This window comes from Rhyacophila brunnea, unplaced genomic scaffold (assembly GCF_057557595.1).
Source record: "Rhyacophila brunnea isolate RB1 unplaced genomic scaffold, BYU_Rbru_1.0 scaffold_12, whole genome shotgun sequence".
Lineage (NCBI taxonomy): Eukaryota > Metazoa > Arthropoda > Insecta > Trichoptera > Rhyacophilidae > Rhyacophila > Rhyacophila brunnea.
Window position 1 is genome coordinate 5,938,585 of NW_028232774.1, and position 27,724 is coordinate 5,966,308.

A 27,724-nucleotide genomic window follows, 5' to 3' on the forward strand; every position below is an offset into this window, starting at 1 on the left:
GACTCGATAATTATATTATTTATTCGGAAAAATTACTCATGTCCTCGTTAATAAAATCATAGTATTTGTTATGTTCGAAATGAACATAACAAACATTCATACCTCTGGCAACCCCGACGAAGGTCTATGGAAGCGTCGATGGAGCAACGCGATTAATAATAGATGTCGCCGATGGAATTTCCGGCCGCAACAGAGGTCACAAGGTGCGAACGCAGCAACAGGGCTTTTTGAGTCTGTCTGTCATCCAGTATAGTCGTGCTCCACTTTAGTTTTACCCAACATTTATAATGGACGTCACTTAAAGGAGCACAATTGCAGTCGCAGTGCTTGAGGTCTCTTGTCGTTCCATTTTGCTATTTTAAAACTATTATTATTTGATTCACTACTCTTTCAATGTTTCTTTTCTAACTAAGCTGCTCGTATTTCTTTTAGTAATTCCAAATTTCAATATCGAGCCGCTTAATAACCTTTTAATGTAGGGCGGCTCTCGTGGTGCAGTGGGTAAGGCGCTCGCCTTCCACCCGAGAGTTCCTGGGTTCGATTCCCGGTCATGACAAAAACATTTATGTGTTTTTCTCAAAGCCTGGGTGTTTGTGATTGTTCAAAATTACTAACAACCACCTTGTACGAAAAAGCAAGGACATGGTTATTAATAATTCTAAAAAAAAAAAAAAAAACCTTTTAATGTAATTCTAATTTCTTGCTTTGACGATAATTTAGTTTCTGTCAAGTATATAAATTGATCTTTTATTTATTGGTCCCACTTTATTCCACACTGTTATAAAATTATTATCTTTCACGGTTTCAAGATCGTGTGGCGCCCAGGACATTATTATTTACATCTTTAACCATAAATTGCACGTGCCTTCAGCCGTGTAATGCCTTCTTGTATTCTAATTTAATTTTTACAGTTGTCAGTTGCGAGGTTGCGGAAGTAATTATTGTTCAGCTTGAAAAGGATGCAGGTAATCCATGGCCTTTCCTTTTGTTTCTGCTTATGTCTCATGTTCTCTCTTCTCTTTAACTTTACTCTATTCTAAGTCCCATTTAGAAACTTCTCTTTTATTTTGTAGTTGTGACGAGAATGATCACAACTACAAAATACTTTTATATCATATTATAAGTAGCTTGGTACACATTGTATAATATGAGAAAGTAGGTAGATAGGTAGGTATATTTAATAATTAATGGCTAAACCCTACCAGATAGAAAGTCGTCGAACCGCCACTGGGTGTAGGGATGTTTAAAACGTACAATTATAAAAAATCCATACGATAAACTGAGACATTTTCATTGATGAAAAAAACATAGAATTGTTTTTAATAAAATTTGTCAATTTTCATCAAATAATTAAAGTATTCCTAAGGCGAATTATTGACAACCACTGTTATATCATTATATTGAAGGTCAACGAGTGATGATCAGTACATAATAAAACTATTTAAATTTTATATATCATAATCTTCGTGCGGTGGGTGTTGTGTACAAGAAACTTTAAGATAGTTTTTGTATATTTATTTACAAGCGATTTTTTCCTACGTGTATTAATAATACGCATATCTACTTTATTGGGTAAGTAGATTTAAAAATATATAAATAATACATCAATAAATTAGATAAAATATCTTGTATTTTTCAAGTATTTCGATGGAATAAAAATATGTTTCTACGTGCAAAGGATTAACTTTTTTTTTGCATAGTAACATATTAGTTTATTACGCTGTAACTTAATATTTTATTTATATTTTAGGTAGATATTTATTTTAAAAAGCTTAAACCAATGACATTAATATGGACGAAGCGTCTGTAAAAAAATGACACTCATTTTTTTGTCGGGTCTGCCGAATGGCATAATCTGTTCTAACGCCATTACAATAAAGGTCATATTGCTATAAATTCCCGATTCGTGATATCGCATAATGGAAATTACGTGACGTCTACCTATACATGTGCGAATGTCGCTATGCGCGAATTCACTTGCTAGCTATTGTATTGAGTGCGTTGTCCATTAATAATGTCATTGGCTTAAAACGGAATAGCGGTTTATAAATAAATTTCAATAACGAAAATTTCCGTGTCGTGCGCGACTACTTTTATGAATTGCTCTACCAGCCGCTTAGTTAAGACGTTTGAAGGGCATAATGTATTAACACCGACCAGACATTTGGTTTATTTCACAAAGGAGAGTAACACAAATATAATAAAAACCAGGAAATAAAACAAATTAAAAAAAAAAACTATACTATACCTAACTTATTGAAGGTGTATCAAGTAAGTAGTCATGTGACATGTTCTTAAAAAATCTCAAAGATCATCGATTTTATTTGTTCTGTCACAAACAAAAAGAAAAACAAAGTGTAATAAAGGTATATGTTGTAGGTAAAAGTCAGTTATTTAGTGGTTAAAAGTGTTGTGTGTTGTTATTATATACACTTTCCATGCAATAAAGTACGTTGGTGCTTTAACACGTCATAACTTTTTCATCAAGTGTCATTTTTATTTCGTCTAGGGAATGTTTGTGGTTTGGGAATGAATTAATTGTTTTTGATTGTTGGGCTGTCACCGTGTATTCTTCAGTATTTCTTCGACGGTTTGGACTTGTTGTAAAAACCATTCTCAATGAACAATAATTACCTTATATAATATATTATATTTGTGTTGTTTTATCTATATATCTGTCAGCTGTACCCGTTGAATGAGAGAAAACATACGGAAATGTGTAGGAGAGAGTGAAACAGGGAGAACACATTTGTTAAACATCCACGTAAAAGCAAAATATTATAAATAAATATATAACACACTCGTAAATAAAGGAAAGGTTTATTGTAATCGGGTCGTGAAAGGAAACAATTAAATGATAAGATACTCTTATTAATATTTAAACAAATGATTACTAGTGCAGTACTAGCATATCGAGTATAAATATAGAAAGTATTAAAGGACATTTTTTTAATTTGTGACAGATTGACGTAAAGGTACAATACGTATGGTGTCGGATAGGTAACACAATTTTCAAATATCTCTTAAAACGTCAATGTCTATAAGAATATACTCGATTCAAATCTAATAGATTTTGGGTGTGGATAAATCAACAAATGGCGCTTAGATGAGAAATAAGCCTGTTATCCAAGAGTTTTTAGGATAATTATAATAAGGATATAGTGTTGTGACTAGGGAATCCAATCCCGAGCCAAAACTCTAATCCCGGGATTTCGGGATTACAATTTGACAATCCCAGGATTGGCATTTTTTCCATTGTTAATACATTGATAAAATCGGTCAAAAAATCTAGTATAATTTATACTATTTAAGACATTTATTGTTAATATTGTTTACGTTTAATCTTGGAAATACATTAATATGAGATTACTGTTTCTGATAGTAAAGACTTAATGAATGGGTTAGCGAGATTTAAAATAGTAAAGCAGATCATGGTGTACGTATGGCCTTTCCGCTTCATAAATCTAATTAGTCAGCCAAATATGAAATTACCGTAAAACGTATGAAATCATTGTGAAATTACTTACTAAAAATGAATCGGCAACTTACACATGGGTATAAATCAAACTTAATTCAAACTCAGCTTATTTCTAATGTAGTTATTTGTTATTAAAAGTATTTTTTCTGTTTTATTTTCGTTTTTATTTTCCATAAAATTTGATAAAAAATCAATCCCGAAAGTTTTGGCATTATGTTTATCAATCCCGGGATTCATAGATATCGAAAATAGCTCGGGATCCCGGGATTTGAATCCCTAGTTGTGACCTACTAAAACCTTATGAAATATACACATTCAAAGTCAGGTGACTCCACTAGGTTAATGCAGCAGATCACAGACAAATAATTGAGTCTATTAGAACAAAAACTGTAGAAAGAACATAGGAGAATGTTGGCAAGTCGTAATGCCACCTGGTAATATCTGATAATATGGTAATGTGCAGTGTTCTCAACCGGTGGTCCGCAGAATTTTTTTGCTAATCCACAGAAATTTTGGCGTCCAAATGCCTATGCTATGAATTTCAATAAAATCTTCAAAACCTGCACCGGTGCACTTACTAGTGTTTGTGCATTTTGTTTTTATTGTTCAAATAGATTAAAGGTTTGACGTGACGGAATCAACCGCTATCAGACGTTTCACTAGTATTTGTTATTTTTCAATATAGTCATTTTATACTACGTAAAAATATGCTAAAATCTAGGAGATGCTTTATGGGGACAACCATACCGACCGTCCCACCGGAAGATTGGGTAAGCCCGGAGCCAGCCAGTCTCGGGTACTGTACATGGAAAGCCCTCAAAAGACTGAGAACCATAGTAGGGCGCATTCGAGACAACATGGTGGGGGTTCTCCGATGACCAAACCTCCGAGTGCGGGGAAATACAAAACATGGAGCATTTTTTCATGCAAGGTTTGCCCAGTAAGCTGCAATTGCAAGTCGAGGAAAATGGTGTTGCCTTCGCCAACTTCTGGAGCGACACATTGTAGCTATTAAAGACCCGACACACGACGAAGAAGAAGAGGAAGAAGACGACGTACAAGACTTCACTTTTGGAAGAATTTTTAATTGCTGCTGATGTAAACCGGAAATTAATTTTAAGCATAGTTGTTCAACATTCAAGGACTTAAATCACTATTACCCCGATAACAAGGATCCTGGAAAAGGCAATATATGGATTAATTATTCCTTCATGGAAGACATACATTCATTACACTTCGAGAGAAAAATACCTAGGTAATCTATTCTTCTTATGATGCCCCACTGATGTCCAGATATAAAATAAAAACATTGGCTCAGTTTTGAATGTCACTGGAGGAGGAATATCATAAAAGGAGGAAGAAATAAGTAAGAATAATAGGAGTATGGTTGATAATATGTGTGTTTAAATGTTTTTTTATTATTGTTTTATACCATAAAATTTAAAAATTAAACAATTTTTTTTTGTTTTGAATTTAAAAAATCCACAATTATTTATTTAACTTTAATTAAAAAATTACGAAAGTACGTGACAGTATGAAGTTAAGTGCGAATCAGTCAGCTGTATATAAACGCAAGTTTGATAGTAGAATTTCTTCGTTGCCTAGGCAACGAATTTATTATTGTCGGCCATTTGCAATTCCTTACGTAAACAAACGAGAGTGATAGTTGTTACTTTAAAAATAAAAACAAAGAGAAATAATTATATAAGTGTATAGAAATAAACCAACAGTGCTCCAATAAGCGGCCCTTTTTCTTGAGTATGTAATTTAACAAGATCATTAAGAGCTAGTCGAAGAATCTATGTTATCACAAGTTTTGTTACTCTAAAGAAGTATAACTTCTAACGCGCGTACATAAGTACACACACCAATTTTTTCATTTTATTACCGTTTTATCCGCCCGAGCAACTCCAGAAAATCCAGGCCCATTCTATATAAATATTATTTTTTATTTATGTGTTAGCGGTCCGCAAAACATTTCTTCTGTCTTCAGTAGTCCGCAGGTGTAAAAAGGTTGAGAAACACTTAATTCCATCATTACTGGTTTATCTTTATGGCGTAAATGCATATTCAATTTCCTGAATACTCTTTATAATAACCGGTTTTAATAAATACAGATGTACTAAAAGTAATGATAAACTGTACTGGTGAACTAAAAGCAATCCTCATTAATGGCACGCAAATCGAGCGGGTCAATAACTACGTCTATCTTGGACAACAAATGGGTGGTTCACAATAATTATGTATCAAGTCCATCAAAATGGATCCTGAGATATTTGGACCTAAAGTTAAAACTCCTTTTGTAAAATTCAGGAATATTTTCACTGTATATACTTACCATATTTTGATAGTACCTACATGGATCAATATAAATAAATAGTCGAAACATAAGGTATATTCAAGCTTTCTTAATACATCTTTAAACTGCTGAAAGAACTGTCAAAATGGACATGATTCACATTCAATTTAATATCGTTTCTATACTAGTATTGCCATTTATGCGGAAAATATTAGAGATATGCTTGTGATATTAACACACAATATAGAAATCTATTTTATCTAGCCATCAAAAATCGAATTTATACAAATTGGACCTGATCTATAATTCTGTACATTAGATGATAAACCACGGAAGTCCAGTTTTTACTGTTTCTGAGTTAAATATGCAGAAAATTTTCTTTATTTCATTACACAAATGAATGAAACACTGAAGTCCATAAGTAGTAAATTAACCGATATAGCTAATTAAAAAATCACTGAAGTCCAATTCACTTTAGTGCATAAACAACGGATGTCCTTTTTACGATGTTTATGCTCTAAGAAAAATGTTAATAAACCATTATACTAATTCCATAAACACAGAAGTCCAACAAACGTTAGGTAGGTACGTATTATCTATACTATAATTTTCGTTTTTTTTTTTGTAAAAATCCACACGCGTAGTCGGATTTCGACAAAATTTGGACAGTAGACGGAAGATGACGAGCCGGAGTGCGTGGTCGGGGTCTCAAATTTCAGATTTAACTCGTTGCAACCCGGGGACAGTTTTACGGTTTTTGCGGAAAAAAAGTCGCCGCGTATAAGGTCTTGAAACGCCGAAGTTAATGCTGCAATCCCCATTTTTTATTGAAAATGTCGCTAGAATGTGTACATTTAAAAAATATTGGCGTTTATTTCAGCTTGATCGGAGGTCAAATGGCAAAGTTAGATTAGAAAAACTAATAACCGCCAGTTTGCCGCGGGCGACGTGTTACGCGTAGATCGGAATGCTTCACTCACGGACAATAGTTGTATGTAGTGGCATCAGAGCCGGAGTGCGTTGTCGGAGTCCCGAATTTCAGCTTTAACCCGTTGCACCCCGGGGACGCATCAGAGCCGGAGTGCGTGGTCGGGGTCTCGAATTTTAGTTTTAACCCGTTGCACCCTGGGAACAGTTTTATAATAATAAACAGAATTTGTACTACTTTTTTAGATATTTAAATACAATAAATGTACAAAAAAATAAAAATCTAAAATATTATATTTTTTTACTTTTTTAAATTCAATTCCTTGCACTCTACGTAACTCCCGGGCAGCGCCGGGTTATGCAGCTAGTTATACATAAACAAGTATTACAAAAATGTTTGATTTATTCTCCAAAGAATATAACCACATGAATGAACCCAAAATTGTAGCTCTATCGCCATATACCTATTCAAAATGGATTTTCAATTAAATAAAATAAAAATTTAATTCGGGTTTGTTTTGCCAAGCAATAATACCTGTGACCCCTGCGATAGCCCTAAGATGAGTCTTAAAGATGTCAATATTTCTTTTGAAGAAAAAGAAATTCAATGACACCTTTTGGAAGATCACATACAGGAAGCAGCTGCAATTAAATAAGATTGATAAAACTCTTGCAAGAAAGAAAATTACCAGTATGAAAGTAATAATGGTTGACTTTGAGAAGTGTTTACCTACTCCATATAGTTTCCATCTGAGAAAATTGTGGACTCTGAATTTTACAATTTACGATAATGCAAGTGGTGAGTGAGACACAACACTAATGTAGATGAAATAAAAAGTGGAAGGGGTGGCAATAAGATCGGCTGCTGCTTGATGAAATGGGCATCTAGCAATGTTTTAGCAAATATTGAAGAGCTGACGATTTTGTATGATCATTAATTGCCCTGGCCAAAATAGGAATATCATGATTGTTTTGTCATATACCTGGTTTCTGAAAACCATTCCTACGCTGAAAATCATAAATCACAAATTCCTATTACGAGGCCATACACACATGGACCCACTGACCACTCTATAACAGAACGTCAAAAAAGATGCTGAACGGTATGCAGATTGTTACTCCATGGGATTGGGTTCAGTTTGTAGGGACATGTAAAAAAACAAACCTTTTAAAGTTATTAACATGGAGTTAAATGATTAAACAATTATTGCTCTTTGTATGCATCATCTTCAGCTCCTTTCGTGGCTCGAAAAAAGAATATTGATGGCACACCTTTTTTTTCTTTTTTATTTATATTTTAAGATGGCGCTGGTTATCTACGTTATAAGGCGAAGTTCTCCGATGAAGATTTCCAAACTGTGGACCTCCGACCTTCTCGATCGCCGTAAAACGCCGCAAACTTTTTAAAAGCTGACAAATTTTTCCTCGTAGATACCAAGTCGCAATGGCCGACCGGTCCAACTGAGGGTCAAACCGACTTGAAAAGCTCTTCCCTTTCAACCGACATAATATGGGGACACTCCCAGAGGATGTGAACGGCATCCTGCAATTCGGCACATAAGCAAGTCGGAGATTCTATTAGGCCAAGAGCTTCGAGGCAAAACCACCGTGTCCGGTTAAGATCTGCAAACTATGAAACAATATCTCCAGAATTTCAAGAATTTTATGATAGAATTCCACATAATTCCTCATCAGCTGATGTCCCGGAGAATGACCAGGAATAATTCTCATTGCGTTGATTTTTTTCTACAGCAATAATAAATTTCAAATAATCTTGTACTTATATAAATTAAAAAATATATAATTCCTTTTCATATTTAGACTTACTGAAATATTTTGTGTATTTATAATAAAATAATTATTAATAACATGATGCACAGGAAATAAAAATAATTTATTCCTACCTATATGGACTTCCGTGTATTATCTATAGGTGAAGTATTGCTTAGTGGTACTTCTACATTATATGTTAGAACATAAAACACGGAAGTTCATTAATTTATTAATTCCAAATAATTTGGTATTTCTATCTATACTGTGGTCAAAAATAAATTTAATTATGAATAATACCGTTTACAGGCCCTAATTACTATAGTTCTTTAAAAAGTTATAGAGTTTCAAACTTTAACCTACACTAAAATCACTCTCCTGAACAAAAGTCCAAACGTGACTTCCGTGGTTCATCCTCTAACGTATTGAATTATTTTGAACCGCCTAAACATGTATGACGAGATTGCTTGCAGTGTATTTGTAGCGTGAGTGCATTCGGGTGCCTGAATAGCATAATTCAAAAGTAACCTCCCAATGTGTCTTAATCGCAAAGGGTTCAACCAATGTGAAACATGGACTCATGAACAGTTTTAAGATTCAAGCAACAGGCGTTCTTGCTTAACGGCCCACATGCTCGTCGTAGGTAAAATTTGAGTTTTTATTGTATTTTCAAATCATGATCCTGGACACTCCTTAAACGTTGTAGATAATCTATTTATATAATTTTGAAGCCTTATTGTTCTTTATATTTATTTTAAACATTTGATGACTGCAATATAATTTTTTATCGTGAATTTTTTACTAAAATTCTCTCGTCATAAATTATACTAATGGTTTTATAAATGCGTTTAAAAATTAATAAATGTAAAAAATCTTAACACCACTGCACATTTATGTACCGAAATATGACTATATTCCAAAACATTAGAGCGAGAGGTTTAAAAGAATACTATTTTATGTAACAAAAATACTTTATGCAGTCATCAAATGTTTAAAATAAATATAAAGGATAATAAGGCTTCAAAATTATATAAATAGATTATCTACAACGTTTAAGGAGTGTCCAGGATCATGGTTTGAAAATACAATAAAAACTCAATTTTGACCAACGACGAGCATGTCCCCCCTTAAAGAGTCATGATGGAACGTTAGGGTATATTATTATTATGTCTTATCCAGGGGCGGCTCTACCTTAAGGGTTCGCAAGGACCATTCCCACATCATTATCATCGCAAAAATATACGTCCGATATTTTTATCATTGTCATAATAAACCTACTTAATTAGTACATAATAAAATAAACTACGCATTTAATTTATTTTATCCATTTAAATCCTTGGCAATTTTATAGAGATATTTATTATTATTATTATTATGTAATAACATAATGATGATTAGGCGGTATTAAAATAATGAATTAAATTAACTAGGCTCTATTTTACGGTGACACTTATGTAGAAATTAAGAAAGCTATGGCGTTTATTTTTCACTGACCGGGGTCACTCAGTCCTATCCCGTCGCCGTGGTATAAACCTCGTTCTACAAAGGATGTGAATGCATTAGCATTCGTATACGCGTACTGGGCAGCGAATAAAATGACCCCTAGATGAGTGAAAACGTTCGTTGCATGTCGTTGTTCAAAACTAATACTGTCAAGTCTATAATAATTATTATTATTATTAAATAACTATTTTTAAATACGCCTTTTAGGTGTAATTAAATAACGACTCACATAATTATATTATTTATTCTGAAAAATTACTCATTTCCTCATTAATAAAATCAGATTATCATAAGTTGCTAGGCACTGTATGGTAATATATAATGTGAGAAAGTAGGTAGGTATGTATATTTAATAATTAATGGCTAAATATCACCACCTAGAATGTCATCGAGCCGCCACTGGTCTTATCTACTTTCCTTGTCGTTCATACAGTGGCGTTGTTATCGCATCAGCTGAAGTACGGCCTTATTGTGGAGAGGGTCCAGAAGAAATTTTTGAAACTCCTTTACTTTCGGCTGTATGGATATTATCCGTGGCTCTATCCGACTGAAATTCTCTTAGGTATGCTTACATATTGTAGTTTAAAATTTAGAAGAAATTTTATTTAGCTACATATTTTTTCCGACATATACGCGGCGTAAATGGAAACACTGCCATTCTTGGTGGTGTTGGCTTGTGTGTCTCTGATAATTAATTATCTTAGGAATCGAGGGCATCCGCTGTTTGTTCTCCCAAGGTGTAGAACTAACCTGCCATTAGTGATGCCAATTGGGAGGGCAATAACCATGTTTAATGAAATCGCTTCGGAGATTGATATATTGGACTTACGTGAGGGTGAATTTAGGTGGACGTTGTTTAATAAGTTTTTAAGATAAGGTCTATCAATAGTTCACTATGTGTGCTTCCATCAACTTTTATTTAAGTTATTTAATTTCTTTTCTTATTTTATTTCTTATTGTATTATTAACTCACATTGCTCTGTATTTGTATTTAAAAAATTGTTAACACTCATTTTGTCATGTCGTGAACGCTTTAAATTTATTATTTATTATGTTCATTATAGTATATAAAATAAATAAATTTGAAATTGAATTTATTTATGCTCGGCTTTTGTAATAAATTGATAATAATCTACATTCTTTACATTCATTTATATTATTTTAGACAGGTCATGAAATTTACATGTAAATTTTTATTAAATAACAACAATAGCGTTACTAGGCGGCTAAAGTATTTTCACTTTATAGTACGTTATTTCTGCGTTCTAACTTTTAAAGCATATATTATTTTTATATAGTACCAGTTTTACTGTGTTTCAGGTGATTTTTTAAATACATTTAATTGAATTCCCAACAATGACATCACTAATTACAATTCGAGCACTGTTGATGTCGACGACTATTTTTATTGGTAATGATTATTTAATTTATTTAAAATAAATAATTACAAGATGAAAAGAACTTTTTATATACAACGTTTTTAAATTCTGTTGAATTAATATGCTCAATATGCTCAAACTTGTACTTGATATGAAGTAAATAAATAACAAACAAACAAACAAATATAGAATAAGTACTGAAATGTCATTTTGACATTTCATTTTGATTTCCATAGTAACGAACTTATATATTAATAATTTAGTTGCTAGGACCATCTTCTTAGCAACCAATAATAGTCTTATACTTTTTACGGATTTTTCTGAAATAACTTTTCATACAAAACAGAATTAACTGAAAATGAATTCAATTCTGCTTAAAGATGGCTAAAAGTATTAAAAGAATGCATTGGCATCGTGTTCTGATATATTCTAAAAGCTTCAAATGTCTAGCTAGTTGAGAAGTTAGTTAAAAATCGATTGCAAGATTTGTGCTGGAAAAACAACCACCGGACAAACAAGAATACGAGCTAATAAAAACGTTGTAAAATAGCAATCATAATATTTTAAATTATTCACACAATATGCCACGATAATATTATTATTACATGTTCACAGGGTTGATATCGCACGCATTCTCTGCGACAATATTCGAAGGCTTAGCTAAAAGTTCACTACCAGCTCAAATATACAGGTAAGAAAATCAAAGTACATTATAAATTTAAATGCATAGTAATAAAATTATAATCCAGCTTTCGATTAAATCGATATCATGCACAACAATATAAAATATATAACTAAATACATCCTATGAAATTAGATTAAAAGATAAGGACTATTAGATAAATTATGGTGTCTGTCTATACCCGTGAGGGTCTCGACTCTTTTGTGAATTACTAATTTTTAAGTATTTATTATTTATTCGATTATTCACCTAAATTATATTATAATGTATAGAAATAATATAATAATATAAAATTATCTAGGGGTGGATTAGACAGTAAAGTAGACAACATTGTTTACACTAACATATGACAATAAATACAATTACTGAACTTTCAAACTATTGAATGAGATAACGCTTCGGTATTTTGTGTTTAGTATTAACTTATTGACTTAAATGCAGTTTAATATGAATTTAGCAACTTTATTGTAACACTTTGTTTGGAAAATACAATTTTCATGTACAATATAACTCATTGCATATAAAATTGTTAACCAATTTAAATGAAATTGACTGAATATACCATACCGGTTACAAGCCATTAATTAATATCTACCCTTGGGCCCACATGCTCAGCGTAGGTCAAAATGGAGCTTTTATGGTATTTTCAGAGCATAACCTTGGTAACCTTATTATCCTTTATGTTTATTTTAAATATTTAATGACTGCATAAAGTATTTTTATTACATAAAATAGTATTCTTTTAAACCTCTCGCTCTAATGTTTTAGAATATAGTCGTATTATATTGGTATTAAGATTTTTTACATTTATTAATTTTTAAACGTATTTACAAAACCATAAGTAAAATTAATGTTAACATTATATAGTGACATATATACGATAAAAAAATATATTTTATAATCTTTGTGATCCTAAATTTTACAAGAATTAGGCATTTTATTATTCAAAAAATGGGCACAATTTACACATTTGAAAATAATTCTAAAGATAATGATTATAGGCTATGTCTTTGACCATTCAAATGTGATAAATATCCTACGAATAATGATTGCTTTATAATAATTATTGACTAAAGTAAACATTATTCATAGGATGTTTGAATGGTTTGAATTTGAATGGTCAAAGACGTAGCTTATAATCAGTATCTTTAGAATTATTTTCAAATGTGTTAATCGTGCCCATTTTTTAAATAATAAAATGCCTAATTCTTGTCAAATTTGGAATCACAAAGATTATAAAATATATTTTTTTATCGTAAATATGTCACTATATAATGTTAACATTAATTTTACTAATGGGTTTTTAAATGCGTTTAAAAATTAATAAATCTAAAAAATCTTAACACCAACATTAGAGCGAGAGGTTTAAAAGAATAATATTTTATATAATAAAAATACTTTACGCAGTCATCAAACATTTAAAATAAATATAAAAGATAATAAGGCTTCAAAATTATATAAATAGATTATCTACAACGTTTAAGGAATGTCCAGGGTTATGCTCTGAAAATTCCATAAAAGCTCCATTTTGACCTACGCTGAGCATGTGGGCCGTTAATAGTTTTGCAAAAACGACAAGCTTGATTTTATTGGGAACTATGTTTTTTTTTAAACCAATGTTTTTTTAATATATCAATTTTATTATTTAGCGATGATCTAAATGGCACAACTTCTCTTCGTGGTCAATTGCGGATTCAAAGACAAACTCCTGGGTGAGCATGCATTCAATTTTAGTTAGTGATTATAATTTTGTTCCCTAAATAACCAGTCACGTTTGTGTACATTCACAATATAAAGTGCAAAATCACAATATAAAGTTTATGCAACAAAACTAATCAATAATCAATAACCAATGAACAGATCGTATCTATTGACACTTATGCATTTTAATTATTTATTGTCAATATGGATCATCTGGGGAATTACTGGAATAATATTTACTGCGGCAGTGGCAGTGCTATAAAGTCAAACAATAATCTTTTTCTCACATGTTTACAGTAAAAGACTAGTCATGTAAATTGCATGTTCCAGCTATTTGTATTGCAAACTGGTCTGAAATTTAGCCACGCGAACGAAAAAATGAAAAACTTTTTAGACAAAGAAGGAAAAAATCGACAAAAATAATAATTATTAATTTATATTTTACAGGGGTGGGTGTGTTATGCCGATGAGTATGCCAAACGGCACGTACAGCTTACGTGGTTCAGTCGAAGTCACTGGTGGACAACTGGCGCCGTATCATTCGATTCTTCAATTGACCTGTCCATCAGGCTATTTGCCATCTAATAACGGAGTCAATTTTTGTGATGATAGTAAAAACGACTGGTTTGAAGAAGAGTTAGCAATTTGTCAGAGTAAGTTATTAAGTGGATATATCCGTACAATGCATATGTTCACATAAAACACTATAAAAGATCTTTGAAAAATATCTTCTATGAAGAATATTTTATAAAATCTTTTACAGTGTAATGATAGTTCTTTTTTAAAAAAAATATTTATTTTCTAAAAAATAACAGCATGGCATTACCTTTTATCAATGACTAATCTATGGTTATAAAAACTATTAAAAACTATATATAAATTATAACTAGACAACATAAGCGTGACGTTTTTGAACTTCGGGGGTTCGCAAGTTTTCGGTCAGTTACAAAAACGGCAGCTCGTATTACACGTAGCAAATCGTTAAAATTACTTCCAATATAAATCGCGCATTACTATGACATCTCATCTGATGCACTGTTCTATTCTGTAAATATCAATCATCGATGTTACCTGACTCTGCACCAATGTTTTATATCAAGTTATCCATATGTCTGTCTATTCCAAAATCACTTACCCTATAAGAATCTTCGATTTTTATATCGTGCTCACAGCATTTTTTTCCAATTATTTAGTGTGTACCTAATTATTAAGGAAATACCGATCAAAATTTTTATGTTACGTCATATCTATCGATTTTTTGTCTTCCCCCCGCATTACTCTCTAATTTGTGCTAATAGGTACGCCAGTTGCTTCGTTTGCCGATTTCACAATATTACATTTCAAATTGTACTGTTTTTTCATCACTTTTAAATATTCGGTCACATTAAAAACAATAATTTTTCGTGCTTGTCTTTGTAAAGGTCTTTTGTAATACCCCGATCGACATGGGATATTCATTGTAAAACTGTAAATATAATATTGTATCGTGTAAAACAGACTTTTCATACACAGACATGCCGTTCTCGCACATAATCTTTGCGCACAAAAATAAGTGAGCTTCTGCGCAGGTCCGTGCTTAAGTTGTTTAGCTATAATGATCTTACTTTATAGAAATTAAATTAGTTGCCATCAAATCATGCCATTGTTATCTCTTACAAGTATCTTAAAAAACCATGGGGATAATACTTATTTTTTAACACAATATAATTAAAACGTGCATAATTATTCTAAAGCACTACAAACAGCAGTAAAACTACGAGGACTCGATAATATTTTATAACTACCCAGAGAAGTGGTATTCTGTATTACAATTATTTGAGTAGTAAATAACGTATGCGTATTTTATCATGCATTTCAATTATATTTATCGACATTACGATGGTGATCGTCCAGTTGGCGTCACCAAATCATCCGATTTTTTCCAATATATAATAAGCCAGCGATTTCCAAACTGGGAGGCGCGGAGTGTTGCGAAGGGAGGCGCGAAAAGTTTCACACAATTAATGTAGTCACAGGTTTGCAGTTTGCAAATGCTTATTTTATAAAACGGCTGCTAGGTACAAACTACATAAAACAGACCTATAAAAGGTTGTCTGCAAACCTGTACGAAAATATAAAGACTAATTTTATAATACCTCACTTCTATAGTATATTGTGAAGCGCGCAGGCTATCTCGTAAAAAAATGAAATAAAACGGTCAAATAATCATAATGTTGAAATTTGAGGGAAATTTGTTAAGGAACGATAATTTTCTTATTAAACTTGTCTATTTGGTTTAAATTAAAAAAAAAAAATGAGTGAATAAATCAATGAAAGGACCACTAATGAATGCATTCACTGATTTAAAAAGACGAAGTGAAGGCATTCATAAAATATTGGAGCTTTGGAAATCAAAATTACAAAAAAATTATTTCGCCATGTTTCCACTTTTAAATGATTTGTGCGCCAGATACATTGAAGCAAACAAAAATCTATTTACTGAGTTCTTGGTTAGTTTGCTAATGCACTTTTCACGTTATTTTATTAATAGAAAAAAAGGCGCTGCTTTGTTTCGAAACTAATAAATATTTTAATTATGTAGTTATGCGTTGCAATTTGATGTGATACCTACCTATATGATTATTAATATACTTAAATGATAATTTTTGATATACGGGGGAGGCGCCAACATTAGATTTTTTTTAAAGGGAGGCGTAGTAACATAAAGTTTAGAAACCACTGTAATAAACATTATCTAAGTATCTATTAAATGCCCATGCTCACGATGGCCGAGCGGTAACGTGTCGACTTATAATGTCGTGAGCCCCGGGTGCGAATCCAGAATTTGTATCGACTTAATAGGTTGAGAAAGTAACTAACATTAATTTTTAAAGTAAATTATGTTAATACAACCTACACTCTGTGAGGGCCCATCTTACCATTCTCTTACGATTGAAAAATATGGTGATGTATGTATGGTACTTATTGAATCATTGAAAAGATAATATCTCTATTTTAACCGATACGTCAGAGAGACGTATGTTGACATTTTCTAAGGTATGCAATGTGAAAGAGGTATGTGTACAAAGAGGCAATTTTTGGAGCCCAAAATGACTGTGATGATATATCGACCAATATATAGTAGTCACACTCCATCTAGGTATATATTATTTTGTCCTTCCTATCTTTGAGATTTACTTTTAATTTCAGAATCCTGCAAACCTCCGGTATCATTAACAGTTGAATTTACTTGCACGACGCCTTCTAAAAATGGACAGTTCATCCGAGGGAGTTGTGATAAAATGCTGCCTTCTGGGGCGACTGCTACTCCGAAATGTCGCAGTGGCCATCATTCACTCACCAGAAACAGCAACATATTCTGCATAAACGGTCGTTGGGGATACAGTATGCCTAGCTGCAGGGCAGGTATTTACCAATCACAGAATTGAAGCGCCTAGTTTCAAAAGCCCCTAAAACGGTTTTTGAAAATTTTTGACTTAAATATGTAGTTAGATGGATATTTTTGTGATCTATATGTTGGCTAAAGATTGGACTTTAAAAAACGCCAAAATTCGCCAATACGTATCAATCAAAAATTAGGGTAAATTTCAAAACTCGCTAAAATGGTTGGGTGTGATTTTCAAATACCGCTAAAATATAAAGCCAAAATACTCTTTAGAATGTAACGAATTAAAAAATAAATACATACAGTTCACAGATTTAATAGATATGACTTTTTCTCATTTTTCTCAAAACTATCTAAAATCGTTTTTCTCATTTTTCTCAGAACTACCTAAAATCGTTTTAGGGGCTTTTGAAACTAGGCGCTTCAATTCATAACACAATAAGATCCTGCCTAACGACTTGCAATATTAATTAACTGACGATGACGCATTTACATATGACGGAGTAGCTACCCGATAGAACATAATTAATATTATACATGTTTCACCACAAAAGGAGTTTTATCAAGTACGAATAAGAGAGTTTACATTGTTATTCACGTTAGTAAATAAATATTAATTTATTATTATTGATATCTGTGTGTGCCGGTAATAGCGAAGGGTGGAGGTAGGCTGTTAAGATCCACCACACATAGTGCACATTTCACTTTTTTAGTCATATGTAGGTACTTGTTTTTATTGAACTAAGACTACAAATTTACAGATGGTATTGGTTAGTTTTAAAAATCAATTAAACCCTGCCTAACCAAACCATAATAGTTTTGGTATATTTTGGGCGACACGACAAAATTGTGCACATTTTTTCATTTATACTTACATGTTTTCGTTGAATAATTAATAAAACATAATATTATTACGCATATTGTTGGATCATTTTTTTTAAATTCATTAAGCCTTTCTTAAACCAAACTATAATAGATAAAAAATATTATTCTATCTATAAAATATTCAAAGTTATATTATATAGAAAGAAGAGTATTTTTTTATTATTATCTAAAATGGTTTGGTTTTTGCAGGGTTTAATTATTGAATTTTAAAAACTAACCAACACCATCTGTAAATTGTAGTATTATTTCAATAAAAATAAATACGTATCGTATAACTGGCAAAGTTTAGTGCGCACCATTTATGGTGGATCTTGACAGCCTACCTTCAGCCTTCGCCCCTGAACTGTATGGGGGGGGGAGGGTAGAAATGAAGCTATGTTCTATAATAGAAAAGGGATATTTGGTAAAATTGTGATTAAAGCACTTCAGTTATATACTACCAGTTAATTTTGACATAGGTAATTGAGTAAGACGCAGGTGACGCAATTCATAAACCGCATTGACCATACTCCAAACGATACAGATTCGAGTCCCACCCTCTGAGGTGTTATCAAAAATTATGTAACCTCCATAACAGTAAAGTTATTCAAATATTTTATTTCACAGAATGCGGGAAACCGACGCCGCTCGGCACAGCTAACGTAATCAATGGGACCAATGCCAATAAAGGGGAATTCCCTTGGCATGTCGCTATATATACTAAGTATGGACATACAGAAATGAACTCAGTCCCAACATACTGGTGTGGAGGCAGTATAATAAGCAGGTCTATCATCATAAGCGGTACGTGAAATGTTCAACTTACTTTAACACTATCAGTAAGAACATACATAATTTTGAAAATACTTAGAAAATATATTATAACCAATAGAAAAAATCTTTTTCAAAAAGTAAGACAATCGGCAGGAATCGAACCTGCTTCTATTGGGTTTCGCGCCCTGTGCATTACCACTATGCTACGACTGCCATGCTTAATTGGGTACATTCCTAATGCTTCAAATACACTCTATGACGATCGGTAATATATATGTCGAAAAACCCGTTTCTTATGTTGGCGTCCTGTGTCACAGGGTGGTCACAGAGTGTAAATACGATGTCATGGCTGTTATACAATATGTATGTATAAATGTCGGAATGGCATAGATTTGATCATAGACACTAAAACGCTCTTAGCATATATGTGCCCGATCGTCATATAGTCTATTTAAACCTTAACATTCTTGGTACATTCTTAAAATCTTGTGAATTATTAGTCGTTGAATAATAGAAATAGGTACCAATTAAAATTATCAGCAAGTTCAAGTAAGTAACAATAGAAAATATTGGAGTGGTCCGTGACGTCGGTTAGTAATTTAGAACACAAAAAGCGATCGCATACCGTAACTTAATTTGAAGAGCGCTTGTGAACAAGTATTAAAAAGGCAATAATAGTTAAAATGTGTCGAAATTAAGCATGGAAGTCGTAGCATAGTGGTAATACACAGGCGCGTGAAACCCAAGAGACGCAGGTTCGATCCTGCCGGGTGTCTTACTTTTTCAAAAAGATTTTTTCTATTGGGTATAATATACTTTCTCAGAAGTATTTTCAAAATGATGTATGTTCAATAATTAGAATGGTACATTCTTAAAATCTTGTGAACTATTCGTTGAATAAAAGAAATAGTTAATTACTATCAGTAAGGCTCTGAGGTGGAAAGGTGGGTAATCAACCACCGTCCATATCTATTACATAAGGACTATAGTACTATGTGGATTAGTTTGGTGTATTATTATTTAACCCCAACTTAAGGGCCCACATGCTCAGCGTGGGTCAAAATGGAGCTTTTATTGTATTTTCAGAGCATAACCCTGGACATTCCTTAAACGTTGTAGATAATCTATTTATATAATTGTGAAGCCTTATTATCCTGTATGTTTATTATTTAAACATTTGATGACTGCATAAAGTATTTTTATTACCTACAACAGTATTCTTTTAAGCCTCTCGCTCTAATGTTTTAGAATATAGTCATATTTTAGTACGTCCATGTGCAGTGGTGTTATGATTTTTTAGATTTATTATTTTTTAAATGCATTTACAAAACCATTAGTAAAATTAATGTTGATAATTAAGTCACTTGACTTAATTATATACATAATAATATTAAAATGATAAAAATGAGACTGTAAACAGAACTGTTGATGTATTTTACAAACTTTATATGAATAAAATATGTATATATGTACCTATATTACATACAAATAATAATAAATACTTAAATAAGAATGTGCATGCAAAGTTAAACTTACAACGATAAAATTTAAAAGAGAAAAACCCCCAAGTGACAGCTTCATACTAATTATTCCTATCCAAGCTACTCGGACCGCGTCCTACTCATCCAAGTTAGCTTGGATAGGAATAATTAGTATGAAGATGTCTCATACGAGTGCGCTTGGATGGCACTTGGTCCAAGTGTACTTGGATCGTACTTGGACCATGTCAACGCGGCTTAATCACGGGGCGTTGCGATGCTGGATCTGCGGCTTGACATTTTAGGCAACGTGTAAAAAAAGAAAGATGGCCGGGTTGACAACAAACTGGCGCCTCTGGCGGCGAAGCAGTCAAAGTCAAAAACCTCCGGTGCTTTAGACCGAGTTGCATAAATTTAAGCAGACGTAAAATCTCTCATACAAAACTGAAGTAAAGATAAAGTTATTTTTTATAATAGGTAAGTTTAGTATTCTTCTTCTTCAATGGCGCTACAGCTTAAGTCGAGCCCTGGCCTCCTCCACCGCCGTCCTCCAGCCGGAATGGTCCTCCGCACGTCTTTTCCAGTTACTGATTTTTAGCAGCTGGTTGGCATCTTTTGTAATGTTATCACCCCATCGAGTGCGTGGCTTTCCCACTGGCCTTACCTCCCCTGGGTTTCCTTAGAGGATCTTCTTCGGTATCCGTGACTCAAGCATGCGCTGGAAATGGCCTGCCCAGTTTAGCCTCTGGAGTTTTATGAAGGTGGAGAGTTTTGAATCTTGGTATAAGCGGTATAGTTCCGTGTTGTACCTAATTTTCCACTCCCCACCATCATTCATGGGTGCGTATATCCGCCTCAGGATCTTTCTCTCAAAGCAGTCCACTATTTTCCTATATAGATCCTATAGGTTATTTTAAAAAATGGGATCCAAGTATCACCAGTATTAGGATCCATTCAGGAGATGGGCGACGAAGTTGGTTATTTGAATTGATAATTTAATCGTGTTTTTCAGCTGCTCATTGTTTTTACGACCCGCTAGCTAGACAAGCATATGATGCGGATTTATTTACGGTGGCTGTTGGAAAAGTGTACAGTAATTTCGTCCATCCAGAGGAAACCATGGATCCCTTCATACAAAAATCTGGAGTAATAATATTTTTCATTATAACATACTTTTATTACCTACCTAATTATTTAATTTAATGGTTTATTTTATCTTATCCGTTTAAAAAAAATGTACTTTTGACTGAGGGTATTTGAATATAATATATTAGGTCTAGGACGATTTGGTGCCGGAACAACTGGACGCTACGGAATTCGAAAATAAATAGACGTTAGGTTAGGTTAGTAAGTACTTTAAAAAATATTTAATATTATTATTTATATGTAAATAATTATATTATGATTTAATAGTTGGTGAGAATGTAAATATGCAGACGTAAATAATGATTTAGTCGTGCATATGTTTAAGTTCCAACGAAAAAAGAGTTTTTTATTTTATATAAAGCCTTAGGCATGGTAATTCTCAATCCGCAATAAAGAATACATTATGTTAAGAGTAAAATGAATTAAAACTACTATGTAGTAGTACTACTTAGTAGATAAAACTGATTAAAATACCTCGTCTACGTTCTGTATACGTGTCTACGACAGTGCGGCGTCAAATTGTCCGGAGTCCAGTTGTCCCATTCCCAATATATTATTCTAATTTATTCCGGTTTTCTTCTATTCTATTTAAATGTTTTTTTGCGATCCATGTACAATGCGTATTCACCAATGACCAGCGCTCGAAATGGAAAAGTTTACGAACCGGAGCGCTCGACAAATTTTCTGAAGATATTTACATAGTCATCAAATCTTATGTGTATTTTATAAAAATAAGTGTGTCAGATTTTTTATTCTATGGCCTATCTAGCTCAGACGGTCAACATATTTTTTCCACGAGACGGAGTGATAATTTTACAAATTTCACGAGCCGGAACGGCGCTCCGGTGCGTTCCGTTCCATTTCGAGCCCTGCCAATGACACATGCATACTGACACATAATACAGTAAATTCTCATTTCTATAATATCAAAGTAATAAAGTACGTTAAAATAATATTATGAAGTAAAGATGCAAGTATGAAATTTAGTGTTGAAAATTTGAGTATTTCGTAACAACGTAGTACACTGTTAATATATTTAGCAACATTTTTTTTTAAATTTCGTAGTGGCGCATATACACGTGCATGGATTTACTGATACCAATAGTGTGTATTACTATCGCGATAATAACTATTATGTATACGTAAACGACTATCTCTCCAATCTCATCTTCAAGCGTATGCGAGACGCGATGTTGTTATTGTATGGTGCTATTTGACAGGTTCAAACAGGTACGTATATAATCGGCAAACATAAAAGTGTTCTGTGCGGTGTAGTTCGTATTTCTTCCGGCAGGTTCGCCACTATCGTTCTACTACGCACGCGCAACCCATGATGCAAGTACCAACTATTGCGTGAAAATTCAAAACCTTCCGAACTTTTTTGATCCATGAATACAATCTTGCAACTTGCACGATAATACGTACTGACAGCAGTACATCTAAGCACGTGTAAACGGGGTATAATTCATAAAAAACTGAACTAGGTAACGTGTTGGAAACTTCACAAAATTAGTTAATGATACATTTGTCATAAAATGTAATATCATGTTGTTAGTGTTATAAGTATTATTGATATATAATCCATACTCCAAAGTAGATAAAACAAATGCATTGAATGTAGTATAAAATTAAGAGGGTACACATATTACGAGGGTGGGTCAATAAGCCCTTAGAAAAGTCGACAGGTGGCGCGACTAGTACTGTAAGCGGTTTGTTTTCATGCAGCGGCACTACCGATTCAGTATGCTGCGAAGTTTCAATCAGATTGGTCGGGTTGTTGTGTGTTTCTCGTACATTTAAAAAAAAAATTTGCTTGTGGAAAATGGAAAAATGGAAAATGGAGAAAATTGAGCTTAGAGCTGTTATTAAACATTTTAATATAAAAGGGTTAACAGCAAAGTAAATAAAAAATGAGTTGGATTTAGTTCACGGCACATCTGCTCCTTCACTTGCAACTATTTATAACTGGTTAAATGAATTTAAACGTGGTCGTACATCAACAAAGGATGAACCACGCTCAGGACGTCCTGTAGAGGTGACTACACCAGAAATAATCAATAAAATCCACGATATGGTTTTAAGTGACCAAAGATTAAAGTTGGGTGAGATAATTGAGGTTACAGGGATCTCAAAAGGTAGCGTCATTTCTATTTTACATGACAAATTGGGCATGAAAAATATTTTTGCAAGATGGGTGCCGCGTTTGCTCACAGTCGACAATAAACGCAATAGGGTGGTGGCCTCTATAGCCCTGTTGTCGCTCATGCAACGCAATCCGGATAAATTTTTTCGTCGGTTTGTGACTGTAGATGAAACATGGATACACCACTATACTCCCGAGACGAAAGAACAGTCAAAGCAGTGGATTGCGAAGGCAAACCATGTCCAAAGAAGGCGAAAACCGTAAAATCAGCTGGTAAGGTTATGGCTACTGTATTTTGGGATGCACGTGAAATTATTTTCGTTGACTATTTGGAAAAAGGAAAAACAATAACAAGGGATTATTATGCATCTTTATTGGACCAGCTAAAAAACAAAATTGAAGAAAAACGGCCTCATTTAAACAGGAAAAAAATCCTCTTTCATCAGGACAATGCCCGTGTTCATACATGTTTACGATCAATGGCTAAAATTGAAGAATTGAAGTTCGAATTGGTCGACCACCCACCGTATTCGCCAGATTTAGCCCCCAGTGACTTTTTCCTTTTCCCAAACTTAAAAAAATGGCTAAGTGGACAACGTTTTTTTTCAAATGAAGAAGTCATCGATCGGACAAATGCTTATTTTGAGGACCTTCCGAAAACTTATTTTTCTGACGGTTTAAAAAAAATTGAGAAACGTCTAACCAAGTGTATTGAGCTCCAAGGAGATTATGTTGAGAAATAAAAAAAAAATACAAAAATAAAAACTGTTTTAATGCTTTTTTCTAAGGAATTATTGACCCACCCTCGTATTATAATATTATAAATTCTTCTACTGGCAATATATGCACTCACCAAAGGTAAATACACATTGTAATTTTTATAGATAACACCCTAAAAGTTCAAATAGACTATATGACGATCGGGCACATATATGCTAAGAGGGTTTTAGTGTCTATGATCAAATCTATGCCATTCCGACATTTATACATACATATTGTATGACAGCTATGACATCGTATTTACACTCTGTGATACCCTGTGACACAGGACGCCAACATAAGAAACGGGTTTTTCGACATATATATGACCGATCGTCATAGAGTGTATTTGAAGCATTAGGTATCATATAAGAATATAATAGGGATGGGCATACATGAGGTCAACGAGAGCCACATTCTAGATTTTCATACATATAAAGAGCCACGCCGAAGTCACGTTCTCACGTAGTATCAAATTAAATACAAATTTAATTACATTTCTACACAAATCTGAATTGCTATATATAAAGAAACAAAGAAAAGACAAAATAATTAGTTCAAAATTTATTTAATAAAAATAAAATATACTTAATAAAGAGTTTATTTATCATTTTTAGCTAAATCTCTAAAAATTGGTGTAAAATTTGTTACAGCCGTTCGAAACAAATCTGTTAAATGCTCGTTTGCTAGCTATGAACGATGATTTTAAAAACCTCATAATGATTCACAACTAGGTACTTATATGTTGAACGTAAATGGCAGCAGCTTTCTTTAAATTAGGTTATTTGAATTCTGTCACAAGTTTCCAAAGTTCAATTATGGTATTTGACTTGTGCTGCATTAGTAATGCCTGATCTTCTTTCAATTCCAATGACTCTAATGAATGAAGGAAAACCCGCGAAAATAATAATAAGTATAATGGGGAAAGAAAATACCAATATTTTTATCAAGTGATATTGGGAGCCGCACTTTACCCAACGAAGAGCCGCATTTGCCCACGTCTGGTATATAACATTATAATTTCGTAAGTAAAATCTCAGATTGGAAAAAGTAATCGGCTGTTAGGAAAGGTCAGCTAGTCATTAAGAATAGGTACCATATTCATTTGTAATATTTATTATTAAAACATTTTTATAATCACGTTTTGGCACCTTTATAATGTCAATTGTGTAATTTTCGTCTAATAAATGGTTCGCCAAAATTGATGTGTCATCATCCTTGCTCTGAAATTTTAATATTTAATTTTTTCATAGTTTATCTTAGATAGAATTTTATACAATTGATTGTTATACCTGTAATCTATATCAAAAATAATATTCTTTACTTAAAAATGAAGTTTTTTTTCGCACATATTTTTCTATGACAAGGATTCATTTTTTCTTAAATATTTCGTCTACATATATCTTAATGTATAATTACTGTTTTAGGTAAAACGAATTGAGATTCCTCCAGATTATGGTGGAGAGCTTTCAAGTTACAGCCATGATTTGGCGATATTATTTTTGCAAACTCCTCTAACTTTCTCCAATCTCATAATGCCAGTTTGTCTCAACTTAGATGATAAAGATTTTGACGAGGAGCAGTCTTCAGCTGGATTGGACGCAAAGGTTAGTAGTAAGAACTACGATCTTGCAAAAATTAAGTTTACTACTGCAGGCGCGCACATTTTTTTTCTATTGGTTATACGTATATATTTCCCAGAAGTGTTTTCAAATTATGTACGTTCAATAAAAAGATTGTTACATTCATAAATCTTGTGAATTATTCGTAAAATAAAAAAAATACTTACCTAATTAAAATATTAACAAGTTCAACTAAGTTACAACAATAAATCTTGGAATGATCCATGACGTCGGCTAATAATTTAGGTAATTAATACCTACCTACTTTGATTTAAAATACAAAAACCGATTGACAACAGTAACTCAATTTAGAAAGCGCTTCAGAGAGTATTGTAAGAGCCATTAGCTGAAATTCGTTCCAATTAAACTTATAGCATTGTGGTCAATGTGCGTGGGCGCGAATCTCGAGAGACGCAAGTTCGATTTCTGCTGGGTGTCGTATTTTTTTTTCAAAAAAGATTTTTTCTATTGGTTATACATATTTCTCAGAAGTGTTTATGAAGAAAATTATGTATGTTTAACATCATATTATGTTATATAGATGTTGCACCCCCTACATATATTATCTTCATAAAATGTCTAAACTTTATAATCGGTTTCAGATTAGGTACCTTGGTTTATAACACACCTGCATGTATTTGTGGATTGTGCGAATTAATGCTTTTTATTGTATATGAAGGTTACATGTAAGTTGCACGTATGCAATTCATCGTGGGACACTTTTTCGTTGGCCGCAGTACGTGAAACATGAGTTTGTAGTACATTTTATCAAATGTCGAGTTCTTCGTTGAACATTTCACCGTGGAATACATTTGTACGTATCATACAAAATGCGGCGATAGTTTGCAAATAATACTGTTCCAATTAGATTAACCCTAACCTAACCTAACCTAGTAAAGACATCTCCACATTTTGTAGCATACGTACAAATATACTCCACGGTGAAATGTTCAACGAAGAACTCGTCATTTGATTAAATATTACACGAACTCATGTTTCACGTACTGCGGCGCACGAATAAGTGTCCTGCGGTGAACTGTTTACGTACAAATTTCCGGGTACAGTATATGAGTGTTAGTATGAAAATATCAGAATTTGCCAGTGCAACCTTTTTCATGAAGTTCGACCAAGGGATGAATGGGGTCGGTACTGTAGAAAATACATGCTTGATTTTTACAGGTTGTAGGATTTGGACTCGATCAGGTGAATGGAGAAGCCTCTGACGTCTTAAAAACTGCTGTAATGCCCATCATTCCTAAAAATCGATGCAAGTCAGAGTCGCCACCTGAATTCACAAAATACATTATTTGGGATAAACTTTGTGCAGGATACACTACTGGTAAAATGCTTGAAAGATATAATTATATTAATGAAATTATTTATGTACAGTCGAACTTGGTTATTTTATTACGATCACGGAAATAGCGAGATCACGGATGTAATGAGGAAACATTCGTTAAAATTTTAGTTTATGTTTTTCTCCATATATTTATTCACTTTTATTACGAGCTATCTCTCGGGTATACCGAGCAAAACTGTTAATATGTCGATCGTTTAAAAGAAAACATTTTCGACCCTATGCAATAAAATCCGACCGGACAGTTAACTAGACTGATTTCGCCGGAATCGGATTACGTTTATGACACTAGTTAAGGGCGGACGTGCTCAGCGTGGGTCAAGATGGAGCTTTTATTATATTTTCAAAGCATGATCCTGGACATTCCTTAAACGTTGTAGATAATCTATTTATATAATTTTTAAGCCTTATTGATCATCATGCTTTGAAAATAGAATTAAAGCTCCATTTTGACCTA

The 27,724-nt window shown here is 32.9% G+C and overlaps 2 protein-coding genes across 3 annotated transcripts in view; one reads left to right on the forward strand and one right to left on the reverse strand.

Moving 5' to 3' along the window:
* Positions 1-27,724, reverse strand: part of LOC147077701 (ovochymase-1-like) — a 153,942-nt gene that overhangs the window by 49,729 nt on the left and 76,489 nt on the right. The gene's annotated exons all lie outside the window — the stretch shown is intronic.
* LOC147077704 (ovochymase-1-like) overlaps positions 1,451-27,724 on the forward strand; it is a 54,708-nt gene continuing 28,434 nt past the window's right edge. The window contains exons 1-10 of one of the 2 annotated variants that reach the window (XM_085960678.1): positions 1,451-1,576; positions 11,282-11,388; positions 11,972-12,047; positions 13,688-13,750; positions 14,187-14,392; positions 16,929-17,144; positions 18,616-18,792; positions 21,253-21,386; positions 25,716-25,895; positions 27,090-27,249. In XM_085960678.1, the coding sequence (XP_085816804.1) occupies positions 11,334-11,388; positions 11,972-12,047; positions 13,688-13,750; positions 14,187-14,392; positions 16,929-17,144; positions 18,616-18,792; positions 21,253-21,386; positions 25,716-25,895; positions 27,090-27,249 (1,267 nt within the window). In that variant the 5' untranslated portion in view covers positions 1,451-1,576; positions 11,282-11,333. The remainder of the gene's footprint in view (positions 1,577-11,281; positions 11,389-11,971; positions 12,048-13,687; positions 13,751-14,186; positions 14,393-16,928; positions 17,145-18,615; positions 18,793-21,252; positions 21,387-25,715; positions 25,896-27,089; positions 27,250-27,724) is intronic. The other variant, XM_085960677.1, reaches the window with a different exon arrangement.